Genomic DNA, 17,218 nt, shown 5'->3' on the forward strand with positions numbered 1-17,218 from the left:
TTTCCGGCGGGTAAATGAGGTCACGAAGAAGGATGCCTACCCTGTAGCTAACATGACAGGCATTCTGGACGAGCTAAGACAAGCCAATTACATCTCGACACTCGATCTGAGTTCGGCATATTGGCAGATTCCGCTGGCTGAAAAGGCTAAAGGAATCACGGCTTTCACGGTACCTGGAAGAGGGTTTTTCCAGTTCGAACGCATGCCTTACGGGTTGACGAACGCCCCTGCAACCTTCGAGAGAGCANTTACCAAGCGTGGCCGCAATGTCCCTCGGGACATCCTCAAGGCCCAGGCGAAGGGGGCCAAGGAGAGAAGGCAGAGGGAGGGGGCATCATCATCCCTTCGCTCTGAGGAGGCTCGCAGGAGGAGACGCGAGATCAGGAACCTGCGTCGAAGGGCGCAGAAGTTGCACCTGGAGGAGGAGGAAAAGCCCTCCGAGGAGAATAGGGGCCCAGGGTCCACCTAGAGTGGACGGATGGTCCCGGACAGCTGCACTGGGCACAACGGAATAGATGTTTTTTTTTTGTTGTTGTAGGAATCGTGCCCGGGGAAGCTGAGGAGAAGAGTGGCCTGAAAAGGCCACCTGCACCATGAGAAAGGGTGAGAAGAGGCGCTCAAATGGTCTGAAACGACCATGGGGCGAGTAAGTGTCANTCGAGGAACACTTGGAGTGGCTGGGGAAAGTCCTCGACAAACTGAGGGACTACGGCTTATGTATCAACCGTGAGAAGAGCGTATTCTGCCGAAACGAGGTGAAATACTTCGGCTTCGTCGTGAACAGCGAAGGCTTGCAAGTCGACCCCGAGAAAACATCCGCGGTCGTCGAGTTTCCAGCCCCGAAGAACCTGAAGCAAGTGCNTTTGAAGGGCTGAATAGCCTGGAAAACGAGTGTTAGGGGCGAAAGCCCCACACAAAAAATTCCACGGGCACGTGCTCTGACACCTCCGAGTGTTAGAAGCACGAAATCGGGTAGTAGGCGACATCTAACGCCTCCCCGACGGGTATTTCCACGACAGGTAACTGGCCAGGGTAACTTATCCTTGGTCGGTAACTTGCCGTGGTCAGATNGCATGGTCGGGCTAGGCGCAGTGCTCACACAAGTACAAGGAGGAGAAGAGCGGGCGACAGCTNTCGGTAAAACATACCGACCGATGGAACCACGCCGATAAGTGGCACGCCGTTTGAAGGTAACTCCTTGAGAGAAGGGACTCCAACAGATGGCGCCACTCTACCCGAATTCGAGCAACCTGCGAACAGTTCGAATTTTAACGCGGAAAAATTCAAACAGAAGCGCGAAAGGAGGGAAATTCAAATTTCTTCCACTTTCGGAGGCCCTCGAAACCCGTCTCGGAGGGTTCCGAGGGGACATAGCGGGGTTTTTCCACGTATTTGACACCCGGGGCATCTGGAGAAGTAGCAGAGCACCCAAAATAGAGGGCGCTGCGGAGATTAAGCGGGGTAATCGGAAGATCTTCCCCGAGAATAGTAGTTTTACGAGGCTTTGGGGGTGATGCCGTAAGCAAGAGGTATCCGGGAAGCTTCGAGAGCAGAAATCGAGTAAAATCGAGAGGGCGCTGTCGAATGACGTNGAAAAAGTACACAGTTACTGAACAGGAGTGCTTAGCGGTCGTCTGGGCCGCACAGAAGTTCNAAGCTTCGAGAGCAGAAATCGAGTAAAATCGAGAGGGCGCTGTCGAATGACGTCGCAGCGGAGTGGGGATAGCCTCCCACTCCTGGGAAACGGGTATAAAAGGGGCTGCAGAAGCCCGAGAAGCTCTTTTTCTGCTACGAGACGTTAGGCTCAATAGNAGGGTACTCCTTCACCGTAATCACGGATCACAGCAGCTTGCGGTGGCTTCGTAACATGAACGACCCCGCCGGAAGGCTTGCGAGATGGAACCTGAGGCTGATGGAGTATGACTACAAAATCATACACCGAAAAGGCGGGTTACACCACGTGCATGACGCCCTGTCCCGCGCTCCAGAGGGCGCGACAGAGATCTTNTGTTGCATTTGAGAAATGCCTGTGAACCCGGAGGAAGAAACGTCGAGAAAATCGACTAAAAGGGAGCTCGAGTCCCAGACGAGAGGGGACTCGAGGGAGAACACGGAAGGGGAACCCCGACCGGAGAAGAGTGATCCCCCCGGGGGGGAGTACGTCGAAATCCTGGAGCATCGAGCCCCAGGGTCAAGCGGCAGGAAACGTGGCGAGGAGGATAACCTCGAGCGGATACCAAATCCGAATCAGGGAAGAGGCGGGTAAACCCAGGAAGTAAAGATTGGACCCTGCCGCTCCCAAAGGCACCTACTCGGGTGGGGGAAGAAGAGTTCTTTTCTCCTGCAGCGACACCCGGAGGGAAGGAAGAAGGAACAACGAGCCTGTCGGCAAATCCGGCCGTGTTAAGGGCCCTCCTGGAGCAAACTAAGCTCCTGGAGGAGAGAATCAATGGCTCTGGGACGCTAGAAGCACCCCCCTTTCCTCGGAAGAGGGGTAGGCCCCCAGGCTCTGGGAAGAAGAGTGGCANGTGGTCAACGAGGATCTCAACGAGTGGAAGCTAGTCTTGCCTCGAGAACTAAGACGCGAAGCCATTCGCGAAAATCACGATTTGCCGCAGGCCAGACACCAAGGAGTCGACAAGACCTGCCAATNAATGGCTCTGGGACGCTAGAAGCACCCCCCTTTCCTCGGAAGAGGGGTAGGCCCCCAGGCTCTGGGAAGAAGAGTGGCAAGAGCAGCAGAAATGCTAGTGGCGCCACCACGCCTACAGGGGAAGCCCCCGGGGTGACGGTAACAGAAGCCACCCCGACGCCAGCAGAGCTGTTGGAACGGGTTGCAGAGATTAGACAGAGAGTTACGGGGCCGAATAGGCCCTATGGGAATGGCCTCTGGAGGAAGACCAGGCCAGACCGAAACGTAGTGGAGGCCTGAGACGAGAGAGGAGCAACAGNTTGCCGCAGGCCAGACACCAAGGAGTCGACAAGACCTGCCAATGGCTGGCCAATCAATTCTACTGGCCAACGATGTTAGAAGACGTGATGACGTACGTACGTTCGTGTCACGAGTGTCAGCGCTGCAAAGTGCAAGAGCAGGCCCCAATCGGACAAATGGGGCCTCGAGCAATCGAGAAACCATGGNGAGAGAGGAGCAACAGCCACCCCGAAGGAGTCCATTCGAGGAGATGAGGAATAACTCATCGAGGCGAGGACGTTTTCGGACCTTCTCGGAGAGCAGTGACGGAGAATACCGCCCCCGGTGGGACACATACCTCAACACCCAAAAAGCCCTGGAGGCTTTGAAGAAGTGGGGAGTCGAGTTCGCCGGACGCAAGGATGACGATGTCGAGGATTTTATATCCCGTGTAGATGACGCCAGGGNTAGTCTTGCCTCGAGAACTAAGACGCGAAGCCATTCGCGAAAATCACGATTTGCCGCAGGCCAGACACCAAGGAGTCGACAAGACCTGCCAATGGCTGGCCAATCAATTCTACTGGCCAACGATGTTAGAAGACGTGATGACGTACGTACGTTCGTGTCACGAGTGTCAGCGCTGCAAAGTGCAAGAGCAGGCCCCAATCGGACAAATGGGGCCTCGAGCAATCGAGAAACCATGGTCTCGTATCTCAGCTGATATAATTCGCCCCTTTACACGCAGTAAATCGGGACACCAGTATATTCTAGTAATCCAGGAGNTGCGTGCCACGCATTCAGAGAGAACTTTGGGGAGCTAGACTATCAGGTAGATCTCCATGAATGNGGACAAATGGGGCCTCGAGCAATCGAGAAACCATGGTCTCGTATCTCAGCTGATATAATTCGCCCCTTTACACGCAGTAAATCGGGACACCAGTATATTCTAGTAATCCAGGAGTTCTTCACGAAGTGGATAGAGGTACGAGCCCTCCGCAAAGCTAACGGAGCGGCCATACGGAAAGCCTTAGAGGAGACGATCATCTATCGATGGAGAGCTCCTCGAGAATTGCTCACCGACAATGGAACCGAGTTCGTCAACAAGGACTTGAAAGCTCTCGCCGCTTCTACAAACATGAAGCACCGAACGACCCCGCCTTATCACCCACAAGCGAACCCCACCGAAAGAGTGAATCGTTCGCTAAAGGCAATAATCAGGGCGTATGTGGAAGCTGACCATCGAGATTGGGATTGTCATTTAGATGCGTCCAGATTCGCATATAACACAGCTCAACATAGCTCACTGAAAGCCAGTCCCGCTTTCGTCAACTTTGGCCACGAGCCAGAGCCCGCAAATTCACTGCGACGCAAGATCGAAGGAGACTTAGAAATTGAAGAGACCCCCCCAGAGGTTTGGGTGGAACGAATGAGACGCCACGACACCTTAAGACTGGCGTTCAAATACGCCTTGGCGGAAGCCAACGACAGACAGGCACAAGCTTATAACTTGCGCCAAAGAGCGGACGAATACGAGGTCGGCGAACTAGTCCTGGTTCGCAACCACGAGCTCTCGAGTGCTGCCAAGCATCGATCAGCATCATTGAACAAACCGTTCAATGGACCCTTCGTAGTCACGAAGAAACACTCCAGAAATTTCTACGAAGTCTCTGACCTAGCCGGCCGAAATTCCAAACGTGCGTCCATAGTGGACTTAAAGCCTTACAAGGAATCCCGAGACGATCCGCCGACCGGCGAGTCGGACGATGAGCTACTCCGGGAGCTGTAGACCTGAGGCCTTAGGTTTCAGGTCGAAACCTCTCCGACGAAGGGAGGTATGTCACGAGATTTTATCTCGTTCCGGGGTAAATATATTACCCTGCGGAAAAATAAGAGATATTAATAGAAAGACCTAAAAGAGAGAGAGAAAGGCAAGGAACGACATCTAGCGGCTAGCTGCAGAAGCTAAGCCGAAGATGAGAGAGACATCTGACGACGGCCGAGGGCCGCTCGGAAGGTGAGAAGACCATGAAACACTAATACTGAGATGCGCGGCTGGGCGTAGCCGCACCCCTCGGTATTACTGTAGGCTGTCGATACCCTGTCGCCATATCTAGAAACTCGCCCAGCTGTGTTAGGGAGTTCAGGGCCGACCTACAGGCGTTCCAACTGGTCAAATCTAGAGGCACTATCGACTTAGCCTAGGGACCAACGGCTAGGTGAAAGGACTAGCGCCCCCTCGATTGCCGTCGAGCTGATTGGTGGTGGTGTGGTAACAGAGGACCCACCGCCGCTGAGATGTTCAGACTAGGGGGAGAAGGCCCCAGGAGATTTCGAGACAGTCGGTGACAGGCGCTTGATTCGAGCGGATGGAATCGTCCGGTCCTCGATGATAGCTGGTAGTGGCTTCAATCCGTAAGGGTTCTTAAGAGGACGCTGTCTCTGAGAGTCAGAGACAGCGAGAGAGTGGGACGCTCAGCGTCCCATACGTAAAGAACAGAATTGCTTTGGAGTCATGGAATGCTTCGTTCCGTGATTCCAGGGATTCATGACCCGCGACGAGGGGAATGGTGGGTGCGGGAGTCCGTGGATGGGGAGTAGTCCAGACTCCTGGACATCCGACTTCGCGGGCCTCCAGGACTAGTACTCCGGGTGTTGACCCGTGATGAGATTGCTTTTACCAACCATTGGGGTTAGTTGGGGTGGACTCTCGGCCAGCGAGATCGTCTCCAGGGGCCGAGGTCGCATCCGCCTCTCAGTGTTCGGCGCCCTGCGGGGTGAGTAGGATTCGCAGGTAATTCGCAGCTTCTCCAGGTTCGAGCCCTCTGGAGGAGGATAGGAAGCGTTATGGACTGTTTCAAACGTCTTGAACGGGGAGACAAGGGAATTTTCCCCTTGAAAGAACTATTTCGTTATTTCTGGGGTTGAATACACCCCGAGTAGGGAAATGGATTTTACTCCGATAGTGGTGGACCTCGCCCACTCTACCGTTCATGCTGATGCTGGCTCGGCATTGTTAGACCCGCCACGAAAGTCCTCAGGGTAGACGAGTTATCGTCTGAGGCCGGTTTACCGTTGGATTTTCCGTGAAAATCCAGCTGGCGCCCGACTTAATTGAGCGATAGGGGAGATGCCCAAAATAGTGTGGGATATTTGCTGGTGGAGCACCGGCGAAAATCCTTTACAAGGTAAAACGAGGTAAGTACATTTTCCATATCTTGTTAAGACTCGTATTATCTCAGTAGGGAATGATTTTAGGAGAAACTGTCGGACAAATTTTTTTGTTGGAATATGAATTAACTACAAAAATGATTTTGTGACTTTCTCTCCTAAAATGACACCTTACCGAAATAATCCGAGTTTTACCAAGGTAGAAAAAATACACTTACCTCGTTTTACCACTTTGTTACAGATATAAATCATTTATATTCTACCATAGTGATTTAACTTTCCAATGCATCTTCCCTCCTCAAATCATTATTTATTATCCACCTATTATTAAAGAATATCTATGTTGGTCTTCCTGAACCAGTTATTAATTCTGTAGCGAAGTGGTAAAACGAGGTAAGTGTATTTTTACTATCTTTGTAAAACTCAGATTACTTCAGTAAGGAGTGATCTTAGGAGATGAAGTGATAAAAACATTTTTGAAGCTAATTAATGCTTTAAGAAATTTAATTCTATAACTAAGTGGAAAAACGAGGTAAGTGTATTTTTCCTATCTTCGTAAAACTTGATTTATCTCAGTGAGGAGTGATTTCAGAAAATAAAGCCACAAGACCATTTTTTAGCTGATTAATTCTCCATCAAAAACTTTCTTGTGCCATTTTCTTCTAAAATCATTCCTTACTGAGATTTAGAAGATTTAGTTTTATGAAGATACAAAAAATTCATTTACTTCANAAACATTTTTGAAGCTAATTAATGCTTTAAGAAATTTAATTCTATAACTAAGTGGAAAAACGAGGTAAGTGTATTTTTCCTATCTTCGTAAAACTTGATTTATCTCAGTGAGGAGTGATTTCAGAAAATAAAGCCACAAGACCATTTTTTAGCTGATTAATTCTCCATCAAAAACTTTCTTGTGCCATTTTCTTCTAAAATCATTCCTTACTGAGATTTAGAAGATTTAGTTTTAAGAAGATACAAAAAATTCATTTACTTCATTTTACCACTTCACTACAAAATTGAATTCACGTTAGAAATATAAGGATTCTATTAAGGTAAATTCTGTGGCGAAGTGTTAAAAAGGAGTAAGTGTATTTTTTCTATCTTCGTAAAACTCATATTATCTCAGTAGTGAATAGTTTGAGCAGATAAAGTCACAAGAACATTTTTGGAGCTGATTAATTTTCCAACAAAAAATTTTTTCTGACATTTTCTCTTGAAATCATTCCTTACTGAGATGATACGAGTTTTAAAAAATATNAGTCGATTTTTCATTTTCTCATTAAACATTAAATTAGCTCGATAATGAGTGATTTTAGAAGACAACATCAAGAGAACTTTTTTTACAGATGAAAAAATTCCGCACAAAAAGAGTTTCTTGACGTTTATTCCGAAAATCTCTCATTAGTGAAGTAATTCAATTTTTAATAAGATATGAAAAATCAACTTGTCACCCTTTATCACTTTGGTATTAATATGAAGTTTTTTGTAAGGAAATTTCTGTGATTATATAATTACACTAAAATTTTCAAGAATCTCGGACTTGAAAATTCGAAATTTCATGGAAATATAAATCTGTAGTGGAGTGGTAAAACGAGGTAAGTGCATTTTTCATATTTTCCTAAAACTCGTATTATCTTAGTAAGGACTGACTTTAGGAAAAACTGTCATAAGACATTTTTCGTAGTTCATTTATTGTCCAAGTAAAAATATTTTTTCACATTATCTGCTAATATCACTGGTTACTAAAATAATTCGAGTTTTGCAAAAATATGAAAAATACACCTACCTCGTTTTACCATTTTNTTCTCACATTATCTCCTAATATCACTTGTTACTAAAATAATTCGAGTTTTGCAAAAATATGAAAAATAAACTTACCTCGTTTTACCATTTCACTACAGAAATGAAAACTGTAAATTCTAGATCAATTACTTTATAACAATTGTAATCAATTAGAAAAACTCAGATTAATTTATATTGTAAATTTTAAATTGATTGAAGATTCAGTACTGACTATATATGTGTTGACTAGAAATTGAATTCACTTTCAGTTTTCATTCCCCTGCTGCTCAAAAGTTCAAAGTTTGATTTGATTTTCACTGAAATCCAACCTTAAACTTTTTTTTATGTTCGATTCGCTTCGATTTTTACTTCGATTTTTCAGCATAATGTCAACCCATTATGATTCAGAAAATCCAAAAATTTATTGTTTTTTTCATATACGTATTGTTGAGCTTCATCCATTNGGGGGGGGGGGGGGGGGGGGGGGGGGGGGGGGGGGGGGGGGGGGGGGGGGGGGGGGGGGGGGGGGGGGGGGGGGGGGGGGGGGGGGGGGGGGGGGGGGGGGGGGGGGGGGGGGGGGGGGGGGGGGGGGGGGGGGGGGGGGGGGGGGCGAAGCCCCCTCGCACTCAGGAAGAAAATACTCTATATATAAAAAGTGAAACAAAAAAAAAGAAGAACATTTCTTTAATGTCTTTCAAGGAGGCTGTTACGGCACTAATTATGACTGTTTGGAAAATTAATTTTGCGTTAAACTTAGGATTCTTCTTTTCCGTTTTCAGTAGACCACAATATCGCAAAAATTACATCTATGATCCCCCCTCCGCCCGCTTAATCTCCCCTAACTCCAAGACCCCTAGATTCTAAGCTAATCATTAAAATTATATAAAAATACGTTAAATTTTGGAATAAATAATTGAAATCGAATTTTTTCATTATTTTTTCCGTAATCCTGAGGAAAAATGGTACGGAAATCGTCCCGATATTATTTATTAAATTCATAAAATAATTATTTTTATAACAAATTTGTAAATTAAAATATTAAAATATTATAATTTTAAATAAATTGAATATTTATGGGTAAAATTATGGGTAAATGAAGTTACTTTATTAAAATATCATAATTTTAAATAAATTAAATATTTGGATGTGGTATTGAATATTAATAAAAATATTTAGATAAATTAGAAAATTTTAATTAAATTTTATTTAAAATTTTAGACTATTTAGTTAAATTGAAATTATAATTATGTTTATTAGAAAAATCTAACTCTTAAAATATCAAAAAAATTTATGCTTGTTACATTAAAATATAATTACTAATTTAATATGTAAGAATAATAATTAAATAATTATGAAATTTATCAATTTATTTATAGTTTTTATAAAAAAGTATAATTGATTATATTAATTTTTTTTTATTTTAAGGGCATTAATTTTATTATTTTTAAATAATTATTATTCTATATGAATTTTTATAGAGTTAAATTTATTAATTTTTATTACTTTAATAGTAATTAATGGGGTTTATATTAGAGATAGGTAAATAAAATATTATTTATTGAATCGGTTTAGTTCTATAATTTTTTTATTTTTTATAAATTTAAATATAATATTGAATAATAGAATACTTTTATTAGTAATAAATATAATAATTTTGGTTAAGTTAGGTATATTTCCTTTTCAGTTTTGGTTTATTGATATATTATTACAATTAGATTGGTTAATGTTTTGTTTTAATAGGGTGACAAAAATTAATTCCAATATTAATTTTAATAAATATTTATAATATTAATTTAATACTTTTAGCTTCAATTTTAGGGGGGGGGTTAAGGTTATTAATAGTTTTTAATCAAATTTTATTTTAAAAAATTTTGGGGTATTCTTCTTTAAATCATATATCTAGAATATTCATTTCTTTAATTGTTAATATTGCTTTGTTTTTTATTTATTATTTTAGTTATATTTTTATTAATCTTGTAATTATTCTATTATTGTGGAAATTAAATTTAGAAGAAATTAATATAAATTTATTAAAAGTAAATATAAATTATAATTATTATATTATTTTTATTATTTTTTCTTTAGGGGGTATTCCACCTTTTTATGGGTTTTTTTATAAAATGGTATTTTATTTTAAATATAAGTGTATGAATAAATTTTATAATAATAATTTTATTAATTTTTTATTCCTCAATTTTTTTATACTATTATTTACGATTAGTTTTAAATTTTATAATATTAAATTATTTAATAATAAATTTAAATTTATTTAATAATTTGATATTGAAATAAAAAAATTATAATTTTTTTATTTTGATAAATTTGTTCATTTTATTTATTTTAATAATATTTTTTATTCAAAATTTCAAGTTAAAACACTTGAAATTTTCAAAATTTAAAGTATAGAGTAGATTTATAAATTTTAGTAAAGAAGATGTGTGTATCTTTTATATAAATTTACAATTTATAACTTAAATCAGACACTTTACCAAAATTTTATAGTATTTATATTTTTAAATTTGGAGTTTAATGTTTTTTTTTAAACTAAAACTTAATTTAATGATAAAAAGAGTATATTCAACTAATCACAAAGATATTGGTGTTTTGTATTTTTTGTATGGGATTCGAGCGGGGGTGTTAGGTTTATCTATAAGAATAATTATTCGATTAGAGTTAGGGATACCCGGTAGATTACTAAATGACCAGATTTATAATAGTATAGTTACTGTTCATGCTTTTGTCATAATTTTTTTAGAGTTATACCTATTATAATTGGTGGGTTTGGAAATTGGTTAATTCCTTTAATGTTAGGGGCTCCTGATAGAGCTTTTCCACGAATAAATAATATAAGATTTTGATTATTTCCTTCTATAATTTTATTAATACTAAGAATGTCATTAAATTTAGGTGTTGGAACTGGTTGAACAATTTATCCACCTTTATCATCTAATTTAAGTCATAGGGGGTTAGCAGTAGATTTATTAATTTTTTCTTTACATTTAGCTGGAGTATCATCAATTATAGGGGCGATTAATTTTATTTGTACAATTTTAAATATAAAATATTTACTTAATTTTGAACAATTAAGTTTGTTTATTTGATCAATTTTAATTACAGCTATTTTATTATTATTATCTTTACCAGTTTTAGCAGGGGCTATTACAATATTATTAACTGATCGAAATTTAAATACATTATTCGATTTTTCAGGGGGAGGAGACCCAATTTTATTTCAACATTTATTTTGATTTTTTGGTCATCCTGAGGTTTGTATTTTAATTTTACCAGGATTTGGTATAATTTCTCATATTATTTATAATGAGAGGAGGAAGAAAGAAACTTTTGGGGTTTTACGTATAATTTATGCTATATTAACTATTGGGTTTTTGGGGTTTATTATTTGGGCCCATTATATGTTTACTATTGGGATAGATGTTGATACCTAAGCCTATTTTACTTCTGCTACTATAATTATTGCTATCCCAACAGGGATTAAATTTTTTAGATGATTAGCAACATTAAGGGGATAAAAATGAAGATAAATTTAAGAGTATAGTGATCTGTAGGATTTGTATTTTTATTTACTATAGGGGGGTTAACAGGAATTATTTTATCACATTCTTCTGTTGATATTGTTTTACATGATACTTATTATGTTGTTGCTCATTCTCATCATGTTTTGTCAATAGGGGCTGTATTTGCTATTATAGCAGGATTTATTTATTGGTACCCTTTATTTTTAGGTTTATGCATAAATGAAAAATGATTAAAAGTTCAATTTTTTAAAACATTTTTAGGGGTTAATTCAACTTTTTCCCACAGCATTTCTTAGAATTGAGAGGGATACCTCGTCGATATTCAGATTATCCAGATATTTATTTAATATGAAATTTACTATCTTCTATTGGATCCGTAATTACTTTGGTTAGTGTTATTTTTTTACTTTTTATTATGAGAAAGGTTGATTATAGAGCGAAATGTTATTTTTGTTAAACATATAAATTCATCAATTGAATGGCTTCATTATTATCCTCCTATAAATCAGTCTTATAAACAATTACCTTTATTGCTTATAACGTAATTTTTTAATATGGCAGATTAGTGTAATGCATTTAAGATTCATATATAAAAGTAATTTTTTTATTAAAAATATGGATAATAGTAAATTTTCAAGATTTTAATTCTTATTTGAGAATATTAATAATTGAATTCCATGATTTTTCTTTAATAATTTTATTAATAATTTTAGTTTTTATTTTATACGTAATTATATGATTTTTTCAAAATAATTTTATTCATAAAAATATTTTACATAATCAAATAATGGAAATCATTTGAACAATTGCTCCTTTATTTGTTTTAATTTTTATAATTATTCCTTCCTTAAAAATTTGGTATATGATTGAAGAATCCTTAAATCCTTATTTAACTTTAAAAATTATTGGTCATCAATGATATTGGAGGTATGAATATAGTGATTTTTTTAATCTAAGATTTGACTCCTTTATAATTAATGATTGAAGAAATTTAAGTATATTTCGTTTACTTGATGTTGATAACCGATGAATTTTACCATTTAGTATAAGAATTCGTGGTATAATTTCTTCAGTTGATGTTATTCATTCTTAGGCTGTTCCTAGTTTGGGGTTAAAAGTTGATGCTATTCCAGGTCGGATTAATCAGTGTTTAATTTATTTAAATCGTTTGGGGGTTTATTTTGGGCAAAGTACTGAAATTTGTGTACTTAATCATAGGTTTATACCAATTGTGTTGGAGAGGGTTAAATTAATTTTTTTTAAAAATTGATTGAAAGTAAATTTTTAAGAAATATCAAAATATTAATAATTTTAAATTGACAATTTAATGTTATAATTCAACTAAATTCTTTTTTAAGTAGTTTAATAAAAATATTAATTTGTGCTCTTAAAGATTTAATAAAATTAATTTAAATTTCATTAAATATCTTAAATAAAAGAATTGCATTTTTGATTAAAATCATAATGAATTAATAATTATTTTTAATGATTTTATTGTAGAATATTCCACAAATATCTCCAATAGATTGATTTATATTATCATTATTTTTTTATTAGTTTATTTTTTAGGTTTAATTTATATATATTTTTTAATAAATTTTAATTTTAAGTTGAATATCATGAAAAAAATGATTTTAATTTTATTATAAATATTATTTAAAATGATATTAAATTTATTTAAAATTTTTGACCCACAAATTTTAAAATATTCAATTAATTGACTTTCATCTTTAATAATTTTATTTATTATTCCATAGGTTTATTGGATTTTGAATTCTCGATTAAATTATATATTTACAAAATTTATAAAAATTTTATGGATTGAGTATAAAGTTATTATAAAGTTTTATTTTAATTCAAATAATTTAATTCACTTTAATGTGTTATTTATATTTATTATAATAAATAATTTTATAGGGTTATTTCCTGATGTTTTCACTAGATCAAATCATTTAATTTTTTCAATAATTTCCTCTTTATCTATTTGGTTAGGTTTAATATTGTTTGGGTGGGTGAATAATACTATTTTTATATTAGCACATTTAGTAGATCCCCAAGGATCTCCATTTATACTAATATTTTTTATAGTTTTAATTAAGTTGTTGAGAAGAATTATTCGACCTTTAACATTATCTGTTCGATTAACAGCTAATATAATTGCAGGTCATTTGTTATTGATATTGTTGAGGAGATTTATCCCAGAATTTTTTTTATATATATTTTTGTTATTTCAATTATTATTGTTATTATTAGAAGTAGCATTTTCAATTATTCAGTCTTGTTTTTGTAATTTTAGTAATTTTATATTTAAAAGAAACAAATTAATTTAATGAATAAATTTTTTCATCCTTTCATTTAGTTGCTGAAAGACCTTGACCAACATTGGGTTCTTTTTTATTGTTAATTGTTATAGTAGGGTTTGTCAAAATTTTTAATAATTTTAATATAAATATTTATATAATTGGAAATATTTTATTAATATTTGTTCTTTTTCAATGATGACGTGATGTAATTCGTGAAAGGACAATTCAAGGCAACCATACAATTAAAGTTGTGGAAGGGATTAAATTGGGAATAATTTTATGTATTTTATCTGAAGTTATATTTTTTATTTCTCTATTTTGGAGTTATTTACATATATTTTCATCACCGAGAGTTGAAATTGGGAGAATTTGACCCCCTCAGGATATTTTAGTTTTCAATCCTTATAATATTCCTTTACTAAATACTTTAATTTTATTAAGATCTGGGGTTACTATTACATGATGCCATTATTTAATCTATAAGGGGGTTGATATTAAAAATGGTGAAATTATTATTAATTTAACAATTATTTTAGGGCTATTATTAATTGTTTTTCAATATATGTATAGAGTATAAGGAGTCTTATTTTTCTATAACTGACTCAATTTATGGATCAGTATTTTTTATAATAACGGGGTTTCATGGGATTCATGTGATTATTGGGGTTATATTTATGATAATTTCTATAAGACGTTCAGTAAAAAATCATTTTTCTAGATTTCATCATTTTGGGTTTGAGGCAGCTTCTTGATATTGACATTTTGTAGATGTAGTTTGGTTATTTTTATATATTTTTATTCATTGATTATCTTTTTAATTTTAAAATATTTATATAATATAAAAAGTATATTTAATTTCCAATTAAATTGTTTAAAAATTTTAATATAAATGATAAATATATTAATAAATATGTTGATTTCTAAGAAAGATTGATTAGATCGAGATAAAAATTCTTCTTTTGAATGTGGGTTTGATCCTTTAAATTCTTCTCGATTACCTTTTTCTATTCATTTTTATTTAATTGGGATTTTATTTTTGATAATTTTATATTTGGGGTTAGAATTTGAAAAATTAGAAGGGTCATTGAAATGAATTTTTTAGAATGATAGTTCATTATAAAATTTTTAAATTCTAATTAAAGGATATCTTAAGGATTTATTTTAAAGTAAGAAATAAATATTTACATTCAATTACGGTTTGAAATTTTGGTTTTAATTAATCCTTAATTGAAACCAAATAGAGGTTAGTTATTGTTAATAATTTAAATGAATATATTTATTCCCATTAATATAAATATGAACATCAAAAATTTCTAATTTTTAAAATTTATAGTTAAAATCCATTTTTATTTTATTTATATAGTTTAAATAAAACTTTATATTTTCATTATAAAAATAATATCTTATATTTATAAATTTATTTAAAGATTTCAAAAATCATCTTAATATTTTCATTATTAAACTTTAAATTTAAGCTACCTAAATAGATTATAATAATTATAATTATATAAAATGTTATTAAAATAGTTTTAAAAAAATTAATTTTCTGGATGATTTTTCTATTAAAAAATAATTTTAGATAATAATTATAAATTTTTGAGGAAATTAACTCCAATCAAGAGGTGTCTCTAAAAAAATTAATTTGTTATTAAAATTTATGAAGTTATTTTTATTTTTTTTTAAATAAAATAGGTAATACTCATATTATATTATTAAAGTAATGAATTAATAAAAAATTAATTTATAAATAATTAATTTCAAATTTATAGGAAGGAAAATTTTATTTAATGAAGAAAACATTAATCAATTTAGAATTGAACCATAAAATATGGATATAAATAGTAGTAAAATAATTGAGTAATTTATAAAATTAAAAGATTTAGGTAAGTTTATTAAAGAAATTTTTGTATTTTTTTTTGAGGTGTAAAAAATGATTCGTAACGAGTATGAAATCGTTAACCCTATAGATAGAAATATTATAGTAAATATTAGCCAATTAAAATTTTTTATAAAAAAAAACTCAATAATTAGGTCTTTTGAATAAAATCCTGAAAGAAAAGGTATCCCGCATAAAGTTGATGAGGCGGTATTAAAAATTAAATTCGTGTAAGGTAAGTTTAAATTTATAAAAGATATAAATCGAATATCTTGATGATTATAAAAATTATGAATTATAATTCCTAAGCAGAGAAAAATCGATGATTTAAATATTGCATGTGTAATTAAATGACAAAATGCTAGTTTAAATAAATTTATTGTGATTGTTAAAATTATCAATCTGATTTGACTCAAAGTTGAAAGTGCGATAATTTTTTTTATATCGAATTCTATAGTTGGTCTTGATCTAGCTATAAGTATAGTTAAACATGACAGGATAGATGTAAAATATAAAAATTGATCGTTAAATAAATATCTAAATCGTAATAATAGATAAACTCCTGCTGTTACTAAGGTTGATGAGTGGACTAATGATGAAATAGGGGTTGGGGCTGCTATAGCCATAGGTAATCACGATGAAAAAGGAATTTGGGCTCTTTTTGTAATGGCTGCAATTAACAAAAATATTAATATAAATATTCTTATTTTTTTACAGAATATAAAGTTTCATGATCCAAATGTTATTAGTAATTTAATTAAAATTAAAATTATAATATCACCAATATGGTTTATTAAGATTGTGATTATTCTAGAATTAAATCTTCTTTTATTTATATAGTATGCTACTAAACAATATGAAGATAGACCTAATCCATCTCACCCTAAAAGAATCCTGAAAATATTAGGCCTAAAGATTATTAAAATTATTGAGGCTATGAAAATTATAATTAAAAATATAAATCGTTTAATAGAGTGATTCTTTTTCAATGTAACTTAAACTATATAATATAACTATGGAAGTAATTATCAAAACTGTTCTAGAGAATATTAGAGTTATTCAATCAAAATATAAAATATAATTAATTTTAATAGAATTAATTACTATTAAATTTCATTCTACAATAAATTTTATTTTTAATAAAATGAATAAAATGGAAAAGATTCATGAAATTAAATTTATAAATAATATGTAAATTGATAGGATTAAAAATATAATTTAAAATAAATTATTTAATTGATTTATAAAATCAATATATTAATTTTTTTTAATTAAATTAAAATTTAAATTAATAAGTTTAAATTCAGAAATATTAAATTTGAAGATAATCAATGAAGAAGAGCAATTAAATATTCTATTTTAGTAATATTTAAGTGGTTAAAAAATGAAATTATGATAATAGTAATAATTAATCAATTATTTCATTGGAGTAATCTATTTAAAATAAAAATTTCTCCAATTAAATTTAATGATGGAGGAGCTGAGAAATTTGAGGAACACATTAAAAATCATCATAAAGTTAATGGTGGGGCAATATTTAGAAAATTTTTATTAATTAAAGTGTTACGGGATTTTAAACGTTCATAATTTAAATTTACAAGAACAAATATCCCTGATGAACATAAACCGTGAGCAATTATTA

The 17,218-nt window shown here is 34.0% G+C and overlaps 1 protein-coding gene and 2 pseudogenes across 1 annotated transcript; 2 read left to right on the forward strand and 1 right to left on the reverse strand.

Moving 5' to 3' along the window:
- Nucleotides 1-52: 52 nt before the first annotated feature.
- LOC107045398 lies at nt 53-469 on the forward strand. The gene has a single exon (XM_015267676.1). It carries the CDS (start codon nt 53-55, stop codon nt 467-469), a length of 417 nt encoding a protein of 138 aa, XP_015123162.1.
- An 8,477-nt stretch (nt 470-8,946) lies between these two features.
- LOC107045405 lies at nt 8,947-12,652 on the forward strand (annotated as a pseudogene).
- Nucleotides 12,653-14,349: 1,697 nt separating this feature from the next.
- LOC107045399 lies at nt 14,350-16,785 on the reverse strand (annotated as a pseudogene).
- Between the last annotated feature and the right edge of the window lie 433 nt (nt 16,786-17,218).

Source organism: Diachasma alloeum, unplaced genomic scaffold, assembly GCF_001412515.2.
Source record: "Diachasma alloeum isolate Michigan unplaced genomic scaffold, Dall2.0 Dall_scaffold_00926, whole genome shotgun sequence".
NCBI classification, from domain to species: domain Eukaryota; kingdom Metazoa; phylum Arthropoda; class Insecta; order Hymenoptera; family Braconidae; genus Diachasma; species Diachasma alloeum.